General features: G+C 48.6%; 1 protein-coding gene across 2 annotated transcripts in view; it reads right to left on the reverse strand.

Moving 5' to 3' along the window:
* Positions 1–20,977, reverse strand: part of PLD5 (phospholipase D family member 5) — a 217,899-nt gene that overhangs the window by 164,635 nt on the left and 32,287 nt on the right. The window contains exon 1 of one of the 2 annotated variants that reach the window (XM_036016210.1): positions 1,529–2,203. The exons of the other annotated variant lie outside the window; for it this stretch is intronic. Within the exon in view, the coding sequence (XP_035872103.1) occupies positions 1,529–1,531 (3 nt within the window). The 5' untranslated portion in view covers positions 1,532–2,203. Of the gene's footprint in view, positions 1–1,528; positions 2,204–20,977 lie in introns of those variants that run through there. 2 annotated transcript variants of the gene reach the window in all.

Raw genomic sequence — 20,977 nt, forward strand, 5'->3', positions numbered from 1 at the left:
CCCCCCACCCCTTCCTGGCGTGTCTCCCGACTACTGCACGCGACTGTCACTGTGCTCCCGCTTTGCCCTCGCTGGCGCGCGCTGGTGGGCACTGGCAGGGGACTCTATCGCTTTTTAATCCTCCGAAGAATGTTCTCAGGCTGCTCAAGAAGAGAACGATTACGCTTCAAGAAACCAGGCAAAACATTCCCGAGCACTAAGGAGCCCCGTGTAATCCTCAGGAAGATGGATGGGTCGGTTTTCACCCACCCTGCCGGTTCAGGAGAGGTGCCTGTCGTGTGACCACTTCTGCTCAGGCCAAAGGGGTTTCTACAGTGGAAGGAATGGCAAATGGTACCGGATTTTGGGGAGAAAAAGAATCTGACCCTCATCTTTGCAGCTTTATTCCTGGGGTCTGTTTGCTTATGAGGGACGACCCAGGGTGGGTGCCGGGGGCAGGAAGTGAACTGAAATGGTCTCATAAATCCGGCCCCACTGCCCCCTTTTCTGAGGTGCTGGAAAGGCAGCCTGACTTCTATAAATTCCCACGTCCCCCCACCACACCCCCTACCCCACCCTGCCACCCAGAGCTCCCTTCATTCATCTGGATTATGAACGGAATAATCATTTCCCACACATCAGCTGTGCAGTCAAATAAGTGTATTTCAGGCACTCTCTCTATATAGTAGTAGGTTTTATTTTCTCCTAAACGTTATGTAATATTATTACCAATGTCCTTCATCCTGAATTCCTTAAAGAAAACGTGTAGGGACTTCACTGTTAGCCCAGCACACCGCCACCTCCCTTTCTCCTGAGTGATGAAGAGAAGTCACACGGGGAGCAGGGACCATGAACTAAGCCCACAGTCATTTCCAAGGCCAAGTCTACTCTCCTGTCTCCACGGAGGCGTACCTGACCCTGGCACTGTTTGCCTTGCCCCGTGCATCCAACAAACTTTCCCCCCAAAAAGTCACACCACACTTTCTGATACAGTGTGGGCTCTTGGCATCCCTGCCTGCATAAAGGGAAAAAAAGCACTTAGAAGTTTGCTGTATAACACTGAATGCTTCCAGTCAGCAGTGAAGCTCACACACGGTGACACAATTCACTGGTTAGAACAGAAAGCGGCTTCAGTACGAACAGGCTTGTTGTACCCACACACGCAAATACCAAGAAAGCAGGCAGGCACTTCTCTGGAGAAGTCTCCTGAGAACGACAATGACATCCAGACGAAAGCGTGCACTTCAGAGACAGCTCTCAGCAGGGCTCACATCTGCGGTCCCTGTAGGACGGTCCCTTCCCTGGCAGAGCCCAGCAAACGGCACTCTCAATTACGAGGCAGCGTTACCCCTGACATGAAGGGGATCGTTTTTCCCAAACTCAGTGTGCTGGCTGCAAAGGTGTTCCTGCCCTTCTAATGCAAAGCTGACAGTGCTCCAGAGCTCAGGTGACTGTCAGTTTCATGCCACCAACAGCCACGGTCATCAGCACCTGCTAAGTATTCTGCCTCCGGGAACAAAGTAGGTCTGGGGAAGTCAGAGGTTCTTACCATGGTGACGCGACCTTCCCTCCCCGTGGAGCCGGGCAGCCTGGGGCTGCTGCTGGTCTGCTGTTCCCAAAGCCACCGGAGCCTTTGGCGGCAGAGGCGGTTTTGTGTGGCGCAAAGGGATCGCCACCGGTTGTATTTCCGTCCCTCAGTGGCTGGCCTGGATGCCTTGGCAATCAGCCAAGCCGAGCAAGAAGGCTGCAGCTTGCATTTCAGAATTTCCCCGGGGAACCTGCTCTTCAAAAGGTGGGCCCCTCATTAAGCATTTTAGCGAACGGCGAGGGCGGCTCCATTCAGTTACCTTTCTCTCTCTTTCCCTTTTCAACCGAGTTGGGTTTTGCTGCTCGGAGAGTGAAATTATGGCCAGAGCTCCTGCTGACCCAGGGGAGGCAGGCAGTGAGCTGGCCTCCAACCTGACCAGACTTGGCTGCTATTCCTGAGAAGAGAATCCTTTCCAGAAGGAGTGGAAGGAAGAGGGTAAGGCTGCGGAGAGCTCCGGGTTTCAGCAGCTCCGTTGTTGCTGGGAGTCTGCAGAGCACGCTGGGGAGCACACATCAGACCTATATTTGAACCCTGCCCAGCCGACTTCCAGCAGAGGCGAGAAGAGTTCTCTGCTCATCCACGGATCCCATGGAGCACGGCCTGATCTTGGAGGACAAACGAAGTTCAAGTGTGGCAACCCCACCTGCTAGGACTCTTAGAATCCAGCTGGGTTGTATCAAACAGTTAATTAAACTGTATCAAACTGTTGCGCTCTTTGTTTTCCCTATGCTTTGTCAACATTTTAGTGCTTAAAAATTTCATCTCAGAGGTTTTGTTCACACAACTTACACGTGGCCTAGGGGGGACCTCAGGCGAAGCTCAGGCCAGGACTCTTTGAAATAATAGTACACAGTCCTGGCTGGGTGGCTCAGTGGGTTGGAGTGTCATCCCATACACCAAAAGGTTGCAGGCTCGATCCCTATCAGGGCACATACCTAGGTTGTGGGTTCGATCCCTGGTCAGGGCACATACAGGAGGCAACCACCTGATGTTTCTTTCTCTCCCCCTTCCCCCACTAATCAATAAACATACTCTCAGGTGAGGACTAAAACATAACAACAAGCAAAGTAAAATGACAGTATACAAAAGCAAAACATCTACCAGTCACCAGCTGTTCGCCTGCCTTCGCTTCTCCACTGACTGAAAATTCCAGCAGGACAGCCCCCACGTGTATTTTGGTCACTTCTCCACGCCCAGCACAGCATCCACGCCCCTGTAGGGTAGGGATCGGCTCAACTAATTATTTCCCACAATGGCTGGAAATGTTGCCAGAGCCCCACAAACTAGTAGAATTCCTTTCACTGCTGTGTTCCAGGCATCGGATGTATTTTTTCCATCATTGCTTTTTCTCTTATCAAAAAGGGAAGGTTCGTGTCCCCCAAAAGGGTGAGGCCCAGAAAGGGCAGGAACAGCCTCCAGCAAAGGTCAATACCAGTCCCAGAGCAAGTGCAACCCAACGGTCAAAGTCCGCGTTCGGGTTGCCGAACAGGGGTTCTCTGCCCCACGTGCAGAGAAGCCAATACCGCAGCCGCGGCTTTGGAGAGAAGGAAAGGCGTCGATTTGAGAATGGACTGGGGAGGAGACGAGATATTAGATGCAGATCTGTCTCCCTGGCCCAGGGCAGGAGGCAGGCTGGTGCGGGGTGGCGGTTAAGGGTTCCCAGGCTTACTGGTGACTGGTGTTTCACAAGTGTTCCTCCCAAGCGGTGTATCCAAGGTTCCAACTTTGGTTCCTGGTCTTGTCAGAAACATAGCAGGAGCCATTTGAGCTGGCTGTGCGGTTACACTGACGGCCCAGACATCTGGTTTCTAAGAAGAGTCCGAGGCATGGTTCAGGCCCAATGGCATCAAGCAGTAGCTGTGACTCAACAGAGACCCAGAAAACTGCTCACGTTTTCCTCCCCTTGGGCCGAGGTCTTCCGGAGCAGAGAAGCAGAGCTGGTAGGCAGATCGGGTGCCCAGGTGAGACAACAGAGCCCACTTTTGTTGTGGCCAAGAGGTACCTCGGTGCGTGCACATAGTAGGTTCTGGGTACTGACTGTGTTCACAGAAACCTTCACAGGACTGCCTGCAACTCCTGAAGGTCGGACACCAGTCCTCAAGCTGGGAGGAGCCAACACTCCCTGGTCTGGGGTCTCCGTTGATGACCCCATCTCCCGGACACTTGGCCACCTTGCTGCAGCTGTCCCCACCCTTGGACTCACGTGGAATGAGGTGGGGACATCGACTCTGGGGTGACCAGGTAAAGAGCCTCCCCCCCACCTTCCACCAGCCTTTGTCTTTGTCAGCCATGGGACCGCCCCCCAACCCGCCTCGATGAAGCTCCTCCCGTCTCTGCTGCTTGCTCTTTGGGGTGTGATGTCCTTTGTTCGCCCATCGAGGAGACACCCCTGACCCACAGCGACCCTCGACCCACAACCCACAGCGACCTCTCTGCTCCATGACTGGCCCACAACCACTTCACATTCCATCACGTCCTGTCGTCGGATGCCCGTCAGATGCCACTGCTTTTGTTTGCTTTTTGACTTTTTGTCCTCTCTTACCACCTAACTGAAGTTTAAGCATGTTATTCCTGTGTAAAATGTATAAGTGGCATCCTGCTGACTCCAAGATGGAAAGTTAAGACGACCCACTATGGGGCCCTGACTGGGTAGCCCAGTCAGTTAGAGCGTCATCCCGATACGCCAAAGTTACAGGTTCAATCCCGGGTCAGGGCACACACAAGAATCGACCAGTGAATGCATGGAATGACAAAATGATACCACTTCTCTCTCTCTCTTCCCCCTTCCTCTCTCTCTCTAAAACCAAGCAATAAAAATTTCTGTTTTAAAGCAGATGACTCATCACGGAAGTTATGAGTAGTCTCTCCAAGTTTCCCCTCCCCCCAGGCCCCTGCCAGTACCTCTGCTCTAGTGACGAAGAAGACTTCGCAGTTCCCCCAAATCTCTGTGCTCCCACAGGCTCCCAGGCCTTTGCGCATGCTCCCACGGGGGCGCCCCGCCTCCTCCTGCCGCGCTCACTCTCTGGGCCGCTCGCCAGGTCCTCCCGGGGACCCAGAGGCCGGGGGCCTTCAATAGCCGTGCCAGAGCCCTGCACACAGACCTAGTAGGTTTCCGCTCAGTTCTTTTTCTGCAACGAGCAATGCTCACACAGGGCATTGGCCTTATTCTTCCCCAAGAAAAACAGACTTTCTTCAAATAAGTCACCATTGGGCATAACCCACAAGGGACTCCGAAGAAGGATTTCCGAATGCTCGTCTGTCTATTGACTGAATCCGGATGCCACTGACGCTAAGGATCGTTTGGACACTTGTGTTCATCACCAGTGTTAGGCTTCTCAGCCCGACCTGGCCAGACCACACTGAATCAGTGAGTCACAACCACTGCATGGACACCCAGCCCCAGGCCCACCGGCAAGAAAGCTAAAAATCTGTGTGGGAAGTGAGAAGCAGAAAAAAAAGGAAATAGTCTATGAAACAGTAGATTGCATATTTTCATTAAAAATGTGGACATCCAAAAAGCCAGTCCTTTCCTCTTGAATCGCCCAGGCCCTACACCCCCCCCCCCCCCCACACACACCCTAGGGGCTGCAGGGTGCCACACCGAAGAATCACAGATCCACAGCTAAAGGCCCAGTGGAGGTGTGTCCTGCCCCGACCTTGAACCTGGAAGGGTACAAGAGAAATTCTTTCACAAACGTGTACAGATAGCACCTATTTCATATTTTCTTACAGAACAAATCCACTTTGCCTTTTCAGTAAAGTCTTTATTGCACCTTTAAAAGATATTTAAAATGCATCTGAGAAAACCAACAAGACACAGTTCCCTCCCTCCAAAGAGCGCTGATTGTTCATCGACTTAGGGCTTTACTATTTATTTTTTTAATTTGTTTTGAATTCATTGGGGTGACATTGGTTAATAAAATGACACAGTGTGCAGTTCCATAACACACCATCTGTATATTATATGGCGGGTTCGCCACCGAAGTCCAGTCTTCTTCTGTCACTGTGTATCCATCCCCCCTTTACCTTCTCCTTTCGCCCCCCCCGTCCTTTCCCTCCGGCAATCACCGCACTGTTCTTTATGTCTAGGAAGTTTTTTTTCTTTTTTTCTTAATCCCTTCCTTTTTCCACCCTACTCAGTATTTTAAAATGTTTGTCCTGCATTAGTAAAATGCTTATGCGGCATCCCCAAAAAGTAGACAATCGAGACTGGAAGCTCCGTGTGGCCATTGTGACACCCAGCCTTTCTGCCACCACCCAGGGCCCCCTGTGGGCGAGAGTCCGGAGGAGATGCAGACTACAGACTCCTCGAATCCCATGGTGGCAGAATGAGGCCCATCCACCCCTTCAAAATAAGAGAGTCCTGCTGGGAACTGTGTCTCGTTCCCTGCTTCTCCCAGCTCCAGCGTGAACCCCACACCCCACCTTCCATGTCACCTGGATGCTTTGCCCTGTTATTGGTTGAGGGTGGCCTCACCCGCTCACCCTTGAACGGCCCCATGGTTGCAGCCCCTTCAGAGAGAGGACTCAGAGAGCTCGGCATGGACCAGAGGTTACAGAATCCCTTAGAAACAACTGCACCGGCCAGATGGTGCTTTCAAGTTCAATCTCGAGCAAAGTCACTCAGTCTAAGAATCACAAAGCATGTAGCGATGCCCTTCAATCCCTAATAATATTTCAAAAGTCTCTGTTTCGGTAGATGGAAATTGATGTTGGCACAGGAGAAATTAGGTCAAGGTACTGAGAAAAAGAAACCGTCACATCCTAAAACCACCCCAAGATCGCCAAATATTTATATTACGAACACAGTTACACAAGGGAAAGCGTATTTCGGCAGTAAAATATTTACATTCATTCCCATCATGGTAGCATTTGTGAGATAGGAAATCATGCAAGGTCGTTTCTAACCATGAAAAGTGGGGACAGTAGGGAGAAAACTCAGGAGAAATGAGATGTGACTGCCCTGGGCAGGGGTGCCAGCAATCGCAAAAGAGAGTCCTTTGCGGGTCTCAACAGTCTTGCAGAAAACACGCAACCTGTTCCAGAGTCTCCTGAATTACAGGGACCGCTGACTAGTGGCCCCGAGTCTTGGCAGGCAGACCACCTCCGTTTACCCTTTCCGGTTCTCTGCGGGACCACCTACTTCTTCTCAGTCACGGCCGCGCGCCTGTTCTTCCTTTTCACCACAAGAGGGAGCTGCAGCACAATCAGGGTGGAGCTCTCCAGCCTTCAGAGCGGGAAAGTTGACCCCCATCCCCGGTTAAACCCAGGGGCGGAAGTGCCCCCAACCAGAAAACGAGGTGATCCGTCCATTGCTTAAAATAAGCTTTGGAAGCTGCCCTCCAACTGAAAACTGCTCCAGGGCCACACATACATGCCTGCGCGCATTTCCTGCAACTAATCTTTTCACCTTTTATCTACCTTAATAGCAGGCTTTGTAATATAAATCATCTGGATGATGTCATTGAGATGATAATCCGCTTACCCATCCTAAGCATTCAGACACTTAACTTTTTTAATCGCATGGAACTCAGTGGACTGGGTTACACGTGGATTATAAGCTATGGGCAACTTATCCTCCACTCCCCAGTCCTTTCGGCATCAATGATTGCCACAGACAATTTAGTGATGGCAAGCAAGCCGTTTAATGAAGGGGACTCTCCTTGCAAACCTTTGGCCAAAGTCACACTTGTACCCATTCCTTGTCTCAGCTTTTAAACGCTCTTTCAAAGCAGGAGCCAAGTTCAGTTCTAATTTGCCTCTGAAGACTTCAGCACAAGCCCACTTACAAAAGCAATTATCCCTCCATTTCCAGGCAGTGAGTGGGCGGGCCCCAAAAGGCATCTGCTGAATGAATGGCGATGCGGCGGGGGAGGCCCACGGTCCCTGCCAGATCGATACAGGAACTCATTTTATATGACGCTTCTACAAAGCTGTGCACAGTGTCTCAAAGTCAAATTCAGCTACAGCCAAGAGGTGGGGGCGGGGGGAGAACTGGGGGGGAAGGCGGTACATGTCATAGGAACCGGAGAATTGTCCCACAGATGGCCCTTGGGGTCCTAGAGTTCCACTCTGCCCAGGGCATCTGTGCCACAGGATGGAGCTGGGCTGGGGACAAAGGGCCCTGCTCTCCCTGAGCACCGTGCTCCAGGGCAGAAGCCCTAGGAGTCCAGGCATCTAAATTTGAACTTGGCCTTGCAGGTGGGAGGAAAAAACACGTTAAGAGTGTGTCCGCTTGATTTAGCGGCTCCATATATGTGATGTATTAAGTTTTGCCCTGGCCCCCGCCGATACTGGGGTGGGTTTGCTCCCCTCTCTCTTCATTCCGCTTCACAAATCAAAGGTGTGGTATCTCGGTTTGGTCCAGTTCGGTAGCTCCTGGTCCGGTTTCTATGCAAGTGATAAGGCTCTGCAGCCGCTGGCCACACGTGGCTATTTCAATTGAAGTTCAAACAAACCTAAAATGCAGTTCCTTACTCACACTAGCCCTGTTCCCGGCGCTCAGTGGTCCCCTGGGGCTCGTGGCTCCGGGATCCGACAACAGACACACAGAACATCCCCATCACCGCACAGCGTTCTGGAGGATGAATGAATCCACAGGTGAGTCTGCTCATTCGGAATTACAGTCCACAGGGACCCTGGCTGTTACCAGACACGATAACTGGCAGCATTGCTTTGGAGAGGACGGTCTGTATCAGAAATGCAGGCTGGCCACCTGTGGAATGGATCATTTTGGGGGTTTCTGTCATGTTGTAAACACGGAGGGAATAGTTTCCAACCTTTAAACATCTAGTATTCTGATTTCTTTTTAAAACATAGAAGACCCGGCCCCGCTGGGCCTGCGTTCCCCGCCCTGCAGCACAGCCCCGGAGTCAAGGAGCTGCTGTCCCTCAAAAGCACGCGCCTCCATTCAGTGCCCAATCCCCGCCAGCGCCGCACTGGGCGGGGGCGGGGCTTTCCTCCCATTCCTGCTGCACGTGCACCGGGATGGAACCAAAATAATATACCTAGCATTGAAAAATGTGTGGCTATAATGCAATATCATAAAAGATACCTAGAATGCTCTTACTTATTCCCTCCATATCTTTAAATAGATAAATTCCATTCACTTATCCAAATGGTACTCTTTGATCTATAACAATAGGATTAGTGGACTACAAAATAAGCTTAAACCTCCTATTTTCCAATAATTCTGTACTCCACACTCTAGAGTTTCAAATTTGATGAGAGGAAGGGAGGCAAGAGAGGGGAGAAGTGACAGAGAGGTGTACCCTTTCCCCCCTTTGTCTCCTGCCTCCCTGCTCTTCCCCACACACCACACACCACACCCACTCACACACAGACACTCGCACGGGAGCCTGGGACCCTCAGAGACAGCGGAGCTGATACAAGTCCAGTCATGCATAAATAAAAATGAGCCCACTGTGAGTACGATGGTCAATAAATGGAAAAACATCTCAACCACACAAGGGTGTTCATTCACAAATCTAATCTTATGCTCATGCCTTGCACCCATCTAAACGCATCCCCACTGAAGCGGGGACTCTCTGGGTCCTGTTGGAAGCCGGAACGGAGCGGGCACCCAGGTCTCAGTAAGCATGTGTGACCCGGAACGACGGAGCCTGCAGGGGAACGGAACACTTGCTGAGAGACGCTAAGCCTCCGCCGCAGCCCCCTTGATGGCGGCCTGTCGGCATGATGTTTGTATTAATTTATTCAACAAAGCCTTCCATGCACCGGGCTCTGCTGGGGAAACACTTTAGCATGCAGGTCCGGCACTCGGAGTCGTGAGTCAAATGTTTTGGGAAAGAATTGTGTTCTTGCAAGAAGAATTTGATTTTGAATAACTCATGGCCTTTTTAAAAAGCTGCACCCACACAATACTATAGTCTGTGCATTATATTATCTTACATAACATATCTATTATATGATCTATAATATCTATTATGTGAGTGTATCTATTGTACTGTTATCACACCACCTACTCCTCGACCTCTCCCTCCCCACCTTGCCCCAAGAGGAGCTTCGCTGACCAACCCCAGGCACCCTTCTCCCTGCAGCCGCCTCAGGGGGCTGTTCCTTCCCCCTCGGTCCTCGTACCCCTGGATGAGGAGGTGCGGGTGGGTGTCCTCCCTGCTCCTCCCGGCCACTTTGAGACCATTCATTCTCCCTGTCTTGTCCCCCCCCAAAGCCCCACCTTGGGGTCTCATGCCATCAGACTAGATCATCAAATACAAAGTATCCTTGTTGTCCCCATCATCTGCTGGTCCCCGGGCCATTCTTGTCTGTTTTCTTCTCACTGTGACAGAACGTCTCCATCACCATTTCTGTCTTAATCCCGAGAACTTCTGTATGTTAATGGCCTTTCCAGCTCTCTGGCATCTCCATTGCCTTGAACCACCCCTTTCATGAACCTCCACCCGGCCTCCGCCACGCTCTCCCAGGTCACCGCCCCTAGCTAAACACTCCGTAGTCTCCATGCGATGCACCCCACTCTCTGCCCTCGAGCCCCTGTCTTCCCTTGCACTCTCTCTGCTACGCTGACCTCAGCGATGTTTGCCCCCACCAAGGCTGGCGACCCACTGATCACAGCAGCACAGCACTCTGTACCTGGGCCCTTGCTGTCTTCTCTTCCCCTGGCCCAGCTGAAACTCAAAACCAGCCAGGGCGGTCACAACCAGCCCACACCCTCCAATCCCTTACACATCCCCTGCTTTGTCCTGCTTGCTTGTCCCCGCCCTCCCCGACTCTCTGCTCCTGCACCTGCGCAGCCAGGTGAGGCTGGAGAGACGCAAACTCACTTCCATGCTGGCACCACAGGTGGGGCCATCAGCCAATCTCCTCTCCTGCCCGGCCATTCATCTCCTCTCCGGAAGGGCTGGTTCACATTTTCTTATCTCACCCCAAACCTCCAATGCCTCCTTCTTCATCCTCACTCTCAGCTTCTGATCTCAGCTTCTGATCTTACTTCGCTTCCTGCCTCCTGGGACCTGGATACCCAGGACCCGCCTTCCCGCCCCTGAGCAAGGATGCTCCCCCACCAAAGGGGGTCCCTCTGTTGTACAGTACACCCCACCCCTCGTGTCTACTCAACGATGTCTCCTCAGTACTTAGGCCCTTTTCTACAAAAGTTGTTATTATTATTATTATTATTTTGTTCTATACAGATCACGCCTATCAGCACACCCATGTTATTATTTCTCCCGCCTGCAACAATGTCTTTTGTTGACCGACTATAGTCATTTCCATCTCTTATCACTGGAGAAAGGAATGATCAGAGTTATGATACAGAAATACGACCTTCATTCACTTGACCTCCACGCTTCGGGATGACACAGGGACAATTCAAGCTGCAACAGGGGCTGGCGTTCCTGTCACACCCACTGCCATTACCTCCAGAGCCCACCAGGTGGCGTGCGTGTGTGGGCACCAGGACTACCCATTGAGGCCTCCCAAGCACCCCCAAACACCGTTGTCAAATGTCCCAGCTTGTAGTTTTAAAGCTGTGACCGCAGGCCTGGGATTTAGGGGCTCAGGCTTAAAGCTAGGGCCCCGAAGGAGGCGCATCTCCCCGACCTGCTCTGCAAACCCCCTTCCAAGAGATACCATGATATCGCAGCATCTTTCAATCCCCTAGACAAAAAATTTAAATGTATCTATTTTAGAAGATAAAATTCAGTATGTTACACTTTTCAAACCTTTCACAGTACAACAAAGGTTGTATTGCCAAGAGTTATAAAATTAGAGAGGAAATGGAAATCTGTTATTTTCATAATAAAGTCTTTTAATGTAGCCAAAGTATTTTGAGTTCCAAAACAACTCACATCCCCAAATGGTTGAGTTTTCATAGCGATTTACTGACTTAGGCATTTGTAATGAAATGCCTCACTTAACAAAATTTTAAACAATGCAGTTTTTAGGCTGTGCCTGAACTTCTAGTGTTTCTCATATTATAATCAGATCAATATCCAATAAACAAGGGCAGAAAACTGTACTTGAACAATAATTAAAATAAAAAATCCAATAAACATACAAGCATATTAATATGCTCATAATACACTGGCCAGAGAGGTATGATATTCTTATTTTTTCACTGTGAAAGTGATACAAGTTTGCAGTAGATAGAAGTACTTTAGAGACACATAAAATAAAGTAGCTCCGTTTACCTTTGCCCACTCTTTGTCCTGCTCCTCAAATTATTAAAACTAGTGTCAGCAGCTTTCTGCATGTATTTGTGGATTTTAAAAACCTCACTTTATGTTTTACTTTTGTAAATGGGATTTTACCACGTACGTTGTTCTGAAACATTCTTCTAGTCACATACCATCTTTTTGCTGGAATAGTCCAGGTCGGAAGTTTCATTCTCCTGATGATCCAATAGCACCTCCCAGGAGAATAAAAACAACAGTAGAAACACTTCTATCCTGCGTACTACGTGTTGGCTTCCAAGAGTTTCACATGGTTAAACTCAGTGGCGAGTGACAACCCTGTGAGTTCGGTGCTATCCATCACTGTCTTTACAGATGGGAAAGCTGAGTCACAGAAGCGACAGATACCTCGCTGAAGGTCACAGAGCTGCTAAGAGGTGGCGCTGCGATTCACACTCAGACAGGCTGGTTCTAAAGTTCATGGTTTCCAAGTTCACGTCAGACCGACGAGGCTCTCCACAATCTCTCGGGAAGTGGACATTTAGATTTGTTTACTGTTTTTAAACAATGCCGCAGTAAATACCCTAAACCTGTGTATCAATGGTTCCTGACGATTCATTTCTAGGAGTGAGATGGCTTGTGCAGGCATTGACAATTTAGGGAGGTCATGCCTTGCTCACCTCTAGGAAAGCCTGGCCAGGTGACATTTCCTCCAAACGATGCTGTTTGCTTGCCCCTTGCTGACCCCAGGTGTCACCAGATGCGCTGGCGAACACAAAACGGCATTGTGGTTTCGCTTTAATTCGCAGGCCCCTGGTCATTCACAAGTGGGAGCAGCATCTCGGGCATTTACTGTCCTTCTGTACTGATTGGCCTTGGAACTTAGTCTTCTCATATTCTGGCCCATCATGCTACTGAGCTCTTGTGGATTTGTAAAAGCTCTTCACCCCACACACTGTGGCCCCCGTGAACACCCACCTGGGGGGAGCCCCTCCCAGCACTTGGAACAGCTGCTGTGTAAGGTCCAGGTGCAAAGAGCCGAGACCGGCACGCATGACGTTACAGGTGCTTCCTCCAGGTCAGAATCACCAGCACAACAGGGAGATACGGAAGCTGATGACGTTATAGCTCATGATCTGCCCGTGGAAAATAATTTGCCTTCAGTCAATGTGATGTGTTGGCAAAAGCAAACAAGATGGCAGCCAAGACCATGTGGGAGGGGCCAGAGGATGGGACTGGCCCGCGCTTGAATTCTGGAGCTTTCCCTTATCTAGTTGGGTGGCTTTGGGCTCATTGGTTAATTGCTTCGAGTGTCCAAGTCTCCGTGGAACAAGAATCATAAAATTTACCATGCAAAGTTATAAGAAATAAGGAACAAGGTCTGTAAGTCTCTATTACAGAATCTGGCCACACAATAGGTATCCAATTGTTAATACTGAATAATCATATTTACGTTATGGTTAACAACACAGTTGACTCTTGAACAACACAGGTTTGAACTGCGCAGGTCCAATCATACTTGGACAATGTTCCATAAGTATACATCAGCCCTCCCGATCCATGGGTTTTGCATCTGTGAATTCAACTGGGATGCAAAGCCACGGGGCGGGGAGGGGAACCCACTGATGTAGGGCCATTTTATATGAGCGACTAGAGCATCCACAGTTTTGGCCCTGGAACCAATCCTCCGTGGATACAACGGGACTATAATAAGTTTTGGGGGAGTCGAAAGTTATATGTGGATTTTCAACTGCACAGGGGTCAGTGCCCTACTAATCCCTGCATGGCTCAAGGGTCAACTGTACTAATATTTTTGATGGTGATTAAGGAGAAACCAATGTCCTGATTCACCAAATGTAACGGACATGACCGGCTTTGCTAGCTGAGCAATGGCTAAAACTAGGTGATGATCTTTACTTTTCAACTTAAAACTCACCTCTAGCTCCGTGAACCCAATGAGTAGGAAGTCTGAGTCCCTCATCTGCCCTGCTCTTCGCTCTCCTTGTCCAGGAGTCTGGCTGTGCCCAGGGCACCAGTCCCTCTGGCTCCTGCGTGGCGCGCTGGCTCCAGACTCAGACAGTCTCCTCTGAGGTTAGCGGGCTTCTCTGCCACTAGTCTTTGTCCAAGACGGTGTGGCCAGGCCTCTGGCACCGGCATGAGGGCAGATCCCCTTCCAAACCACAGTGGTTCTCAGGGCATCCGCTTGCCAACCTACATAAGACGGAGCATGTTCAAGGGCTCCCTAGTGGAGCTGGCCTGGGCTCTCAACTTTCCCTCTCCTTGGGCCCACCCAGAGGCCCTTCGCTCAGACAGCTGGCCTCCCAGGGGGGCTGCCTGCCACCTCACCACTGCAGGGGTATTTACCTCCTACACCTCCCAGTTCCTTCCCCTACTCCAAAGTCCCTCCCCTCCGCCCATGTCCTTTAACTGATGCAGAATGCAAGGCATTATTTCAGTAAAAACGATGCTGGTCACTCACGGATATCTTACTCTTACCACATTACAAGGGACCTTCCTCCGAGGTAGGTAGTTCCTGCAGATTCCAGCCCATTCTAGCTGCTTACGGGCAACAGGGAGTCAAGGTACACGTGCATGCCTGTGGCAGGCCTCCGAGCTCAGGGGGTTCATTCCTGAACCAAGTGGATACAGCATCTGCCCCCGGCCTGCTGGAGCTGCCAGGGTCAGCCGTTCTCCTCCATCCGATACCATAAATGCCACCCCCACACAACGAGCAACGGCACCGGCTGTACTTCTGAAATGGAGCCTTATGTGAGCTATGACTGTTTTGGTGGCAGCATTCATTAGGGGAAATAAAATGTGTCCTTTGGTGAACTTTGAAGCCAATCAAGCTTGTTTCATAATGGGCTAGAAAAAAAACAAGAGGATAATTTTGCCTCGTGTTCCTACCCTCAGCCACCCCAGTGTGTTTTGTCCTGTACTTGAAAGCAATTTGCTTTAACTAAGTCATTGAAGTGCTGGAAACTTGTTGAACTCGTTTACTGAATGGCTTTCGCAGATCCTGGATTTGAAATTAAAGGGCTCGGAAAGGCTCTTCAATCGGTGGGTTTCAACAGCCCACGAGGTCGGGTCCTTTCCTTGGTGTTGCAAAAACATCTCGGCGTGTTGAACCTAGAAGTCACGGAGGAAGGAAGGTGAGCCCCGCCAATTCGCTCACGGAAGGGCAGGGGTTCCCCCGCACGTGGGGCGTGGTCACGGAGCAGACAATGGAACCTGGAGACTGTTCGTCTCCCACCGCTGAGCTGCTCGGGCTGAGTGGAATCGTGGAATTTGAAAAACTGAAGATGTACGGGCTCCGTGACCACAGAGTTTCCAAAGATTTTCCCAAAGGACTGATGCACATGGAGCCCACTTTGCTTGGACCGGTCTAAGGGACCCGGCATCTGGTTCAATGTCAAGGTGGGCTGACCGAGCAGAAAGTGACCCCTGGTCTTCATCCCTGTGAAGAACTGTCCTGCAAAGTCCGGCTCAGTGGCCAAGTGCAGGGCAAGGTCTGGGTACCGCTGGCTGTGGAAAATAAACTGTGTTGAGGGGGGAGTGGGGAAGGGATTTCAGGAACAGCTATGAAGGACAAATGGACATTTGTTCGAGGAGAGGTGGCATCAGGGGAGGGAGGTGGGGATGGCTGGGGTGTGGAGGTGTGGGGGGGAATGGAGACAAATGTACTTCAACCACAATAAAATTTTTAAAAAATCCAATTAAAAAATGGGCAAAGGACCTGAACAGACACTTCTCCAAGGAGGACATACAGAGGGCCCAGAAACATATGAAAAGATACTCAGCATCACTAGCCATCAGAGAGATGCAAATTAAAACCACAATGAGATACCACTGCACACCGGTCAGAGTGGCCATCATAGATAAATCAACAAACAATAAGCGCTGGTGAGATTGTGGAGAAAAGGGAACCCTAGTGCACCGTTGGTGGGAATGCAGACTTGTGCAGCCACTGTGGAAAACAGTATGGAATTTCCTCAAAAAACTAAAAATGGAACTGCCTTTTGACCCAGTGATTCCACTGCTGGGATTATACACTAAGAATCCTAAAACACTAAGTCAAAGGAACCAAAGCACCCCAATGTTCGTAGCAGCACAACTTACAATAGCCAAGTGTTGGAAGCAACCAAGCTGCCCGTCAATAAATGAATGGATCAAAAAAGCATGGTACATTTACACAATGGAATTCTATGCAGCAGAAAGAAAGAAGGAGCTCCTACCCTTTGCAACAGCATGGATGGAGCTGGAGAGCATTATGCTGAGTGAAATAAGCCAGGCAGTAAAAGACAAATACCATATGATCTCACCTATAAGTAGAACCTAATCAACAAAACAAACAAGCAAGCAAAATATAACCAGACACTGAAATCAAGAACAAACTAACAGTGACCGGAGGGGTGAGGGAGGGGAGACAATGGGGAAAGGAGGAGAAGGGTCGTCAAGGAACATGGAGAAAGAGCACATGGACAAAGCCAGAGGGGGGTAGGATTGAGGGTGGTGGGGTGGAGGACAGCGGTGGTGGGAAATTGGAGACAACTGTATTTGAACAACAATTAAGAAAAGAGAAGAGAAGAGAAGAGAAGAGAAGAGAAGAGAAGAGAAGAGAAGAGGAGAGGAGAGGAGAGGAGAGGAGAGGAGAGGAGAGGAGAGGAGAGGAGAGGAGAGGAGAGGAGAGAAGAGAAGAGAAGAGAAGGAAGAAAGAAGTTTTTGTTTTACTAAAGAAAAAAACAAACTGTGTTCACAAGGCTGTGGGGATTAGAATAATGGAGTAATTCTTTCAGCCGTGGAATCCTGGAGTCCAAATGTGAAGCTCTCTAGTTGGTATTCTCAGTGAGAGGCTGGTTTCGTTCTTCTAAATGCAGCATTCCCTGGCTTGAATATAATCTAACAGTGTTTTCATTTCACCAGCTGACTAAACCTATAACTATTGTTTTACAAAAAATAAAATTAAATAAACTATACATATAATTTTATTTCATCAAGCAACTAAGCCTAGAACTATTTTTGACAAAAATAAAGTTAAATAAGCATATATATAATTTATATATTTTTTTCATTACAAGTCTCCACTCTGAATTTCATGTGTTACAAACACGTATGGATTTCAGATTACAAAGCCTATGAAACAAATAATTTTAGATGCATCCCAAATAAAATTACAGGTTTGACTATTTTAATCAAAACAGTAGGATTGCTTGAATGTTAAAGAACATTTTAAAAAAGAAATCCAGAGAAAAGAGAATGTTTCATTTTATTTTTTTAACCTCCAAATTCCTTGAGATCTTATTTTAAAATGAGTAAAAATGTTCAAGGATAAGCTAAGACATTGGTCTGAGATTGCATGACAGCTTTCAGGAATCCATGATGTTTACTAAGTGACCGCAGAGGATATTTTCCTTTGTGTGTGTGTGATTTTCCTCTCCTGTTTTCAGGTTTTAATAGAAGTTATACCTTTATCAATATGTGCCAAACTGTAATACAATCCTTTTTGTTGGAATTCCAAAGTTGTTCTGTTTCCCTAACGTGATGGAGCTCAAAGCATCAAGGACAGAGCTCTGGAGCGCTGTTCATATAATACACTGATAAGCCGCGCGAAGCATTGTATCCAATCTGAATGACTTTATTCCTGTGAGCGGTGATTCTTCTTTACGTCTTAGAGAAATGCATCGTTGATGCTGAGCAAATGTGAGAACAACCGACACCTCAGTTCCTACACACACACACACACACACACACACACACGTCTGTGTGCTGGAACACACACAGTTGCCTACGTATAGTAACATATTCCCTTGGTCCAAATGAAGTCTCACTTCTCATACTTACGGTTGGTACTGTGCAGAAGTGTCCGACACTACCAGTTAAATTAGCAAGGACACCCAAAAGGGACTCAGTTAGCAGTACACTCCCATGCTGTCCGAGTTCCCAAGTCTAGAGTTAAAGAGTCAGTGAGACATCATTCTTTCAGTCAAAAAAAAAAAGAGAGTGGAATTTAAAACAGGCAAATAGACAGAAACAGAGTTGGGAAGACAGAGAAACAGTGTTCTGGGCTCTGTTTCAATACAAATTTGCGGTATGTCTTTGAATAAAACACAACCGCTCCACGGTGGTTCAATTTCCAAGTAGGACTGACACGCACTCCTTTACACAGGGCCAGTGTGACGATAAATAAGACAATACACCGTACGCTCAAAGCATGTAAAAGGCTGACATCACCCCGGCTAGCTGTAACACTCACGCTGTCAGGAAAATTAACAACTTGGCTTGTGCTTCCAGTATTACGAAAGAAGAGGATAAGTGTGTTCTATAACATAGCATGGGGTCTATTAAACAAGAGAAACAAAAATCATATAAAAATTTTTCTCCCTAGAGGGAGAGCCATAGATTAGCTTTGGAATTAGATACAAGCATGAACATCTATCATCTCTCTGGGAACACCGAGGGAAGAAAACGGAAGGCGGCTCGTGGGCATTCAAAGAAACGACAGTTAGGGTTCTATCAAAGAGCTAGGAAACATCTCCATAAAACAGTGAGAGCTTGAAAGAGGCACCTATACAAACAATTGAAAGCTCTTTAGTTTCTTTTTTTAAATGAGTTGCAACTACCAGGGAACATTCCGTTTCCCAAAACAGTAACTTTGTGGAGTGTATTTACCTCTCAACCTCTTGAGTCACAGGTACCAGAAAACCCAGTGTCAAACAAACTGCTAACCCATGTGATGACAGTTTTATTAGTTAGGCATTACAGAATTAATTCTAAGGAGACACTCACGTAGAATTATCATCTTCCGGAAAGTAAGCGTGAGCTGAGAGATCAATGAGGAACAAGCCTCACACCCTCCTTCAGCTGCCAGTGGCCACGTCCAGATGGATTCCCCCACGTCCTCCAGGTCAACACGTGCACGATGGAATTCATCATCACCCCCAAAGCTGCAGCTCTTCTATTTGCTATGACCAGCCAGAAGTACCACCAAGCTCCCAGGACTCAAGTCAGAAGCCAGGCTGCTCCCCATCCCTGCCCCGTATTTGGTCCTCCCAACCCCCTCCAGAATGACTTCTTACATAGGCTTCCATTGTGTCCCTTCCTTCCCATTTCCACCACCATTATTTTCATTTAGCTTCCTATTAGGCCTCATCTAAAATATTGCGGTGGAGTCTCCGCCAGCCTCTTGGCTGTTTTCCTCTACTTCACTGGCATGGCCCACATCCCAGTCTGCCTCGTTCCTTCCTCTGTGGCATCCTCACTTCTGCCACCCCTCACCTTCCTTTTATAGCCATAACTACTGCTGTGGTCAAAATGCACCCTCGAGTTCCCACTTGACCCAGCAGACAAATCCTAATCGTCGTTCAAAACCCAGACATGAAGTCGCCTTCTCCCTCAAGTCTTCTCCGCCTGCCCCAGGTTCACTGCTACCTTCTCTCTGCTACCTCTGCAGTTGGCTCCTGGTTGTTACCGCGCTTGACACGCTGCATTATAAATACATGTGTGTATATTCACTGTCCCGTCAGTGATGAGCTCACAGCAGGCAGGGCTCTTGCTTAGTCAGCCCTATGTCTCTCATGTCTACCACAGTGCCTGGTGACAACAGTGCTCCAGGGGTGAATGCTGAATTGAAAAGTTAGAGCCCCTTTGCTATCTTCCCTGGGTGTCACATAAGAGAGACCTACTGCTAAGCACCAGTAACAATTAGGAAAGCACAGAGAGAGAAAGAGAGGGAAAGGAGCGGGGAGGGGGACATCAAGAAAGCCATAAAAGGCTTCACCCTGAGAGCAAATGTAAGGAGCTAACAGCAACTTTTCAGATGAAACCTATAACCAAGTAACTGTCCTTGTTCACCAAGGTGTTCAAGTTTCCTGCAGTATCTTCGGTGGAGCAAACCAAAGCAGCAAAAAAAAAAACTACGATACTGTTATCAGCTGAACTGTGTCCCCCAAAATTCCTGCTTTGTCGTCCCCACCCTAGTATCTCAGAATGTGACCGTATTTGCAGATGAAGTCTTTGAAAAGGTGATTAAGTTAGAGTTCAGAGAGGAGAGGAGAGGGAATTTCAGGGGAAAAGGGGAAGGGTTTACAGGAACGAGTATAAGGACACATGGATAAAAACTATGGGCGGGTGGAAATGGGAGGGAGGAGGGGAGGGTTGGGTGGGTGGGTTGGGATGGGAGTAAAAGATAGAAAATTGTACTGCAACAACAATTTAAATAAAATTTTTTTAAAAAATTAGAAAAAAGAAAAAAGAAAGACAAAAAATAGAAAATAATAAAAAAGAGGAAATCAATTTAAAAAAAAAAAAGGAGGCCTTTAACGTGGGCCCTAATCCAAAGTGACGAGTGTCCTTACCGGAAGAGGAAGACACGCCGGGGACAAGTGAGAGCATCCCAGAGGGACAACATGTAAAGGGGCAGTAGGAGGGCAGCCGTCTGCAGGCCAAGGATGGAGGCCAGGGACAGAGCCTTCCCTCGCGGCCCTCCAAGAGGACTGACCCTGCCAGCACCTTGATCTCGGGCTTCCAGGCTCCAGAACTGTGAGAAATTGAATTTTATTATTCAAGTGACTCAGACTATGGCATGTTGCTACGGCAGCCCTAGAAAACTAATAGGTGCTCTCTATATGGGGGGGAGGGGTTAGTAAGGAAAAGAGCAAATGTGTGAGGCATGAGGAATGTCTTCAAGTATTTGAAAGGCTGGCAGGTAGAAAAAAATCCCATTTTTTCCTAGAATTACTGTATTTCAGTTCAAAATAAGGAAGGTTTGCCCTGGCTGGCATAGCTCAGTGGATCGAGCAGAGGCTGTGAACCAAAGCATCGCAGGTTCGATTCCCAGTCAGGGCACATGCCTAGGTTGCAGGCCATGGCCCCCAGCAACTGCACATTGATGTTTCTCTCTCTCTTTCTCCCTCCCTTCCCTCTCTAAAAATAAATAAATAAATAAATAAATAAGGTTCATCTCAGAATTCATTAACTTTATTTATTTATTTATTTATTTTAAAGATTTTATTTATCTATTTCCAGAGAGGGAAGGGAGGGAGGGAGAGAGAGAGAGAAACATCAATGTGCGGTTGCTGGGGGTCATGGCCTGCAACCCAGGAATGTACCCTGGCTGGGAATCGAACCTGGGACACTTTGGTTCCCAGCCCGCGCTCAATCCACTGAGCTACGCCAGCCAGGGCAGAGTTCATTAACTTTAAAGATACCTTCTGGTCTTGATATCAATAATCATTAAAAAAGATATTCCTCTTTAAAATGTTTA

The sequence above is a fragment of the Phyllostomus discolor genome, chromosome 15 (genome assembly GCF_004126475.2).
Source record: "Phyllostomus discolor isolate MPI-MPIP mPhyDis1 chromosome 15, mPhyDis1.pri.v3, whole genome shotgun sequence".
NCBI classification, from domain to species: Eukaryota; Metazoa; Chordata; class Mammalia; order Chiroptera; family Phyllostomidae; genus Phyllostomus; species Phyllostomus discolor.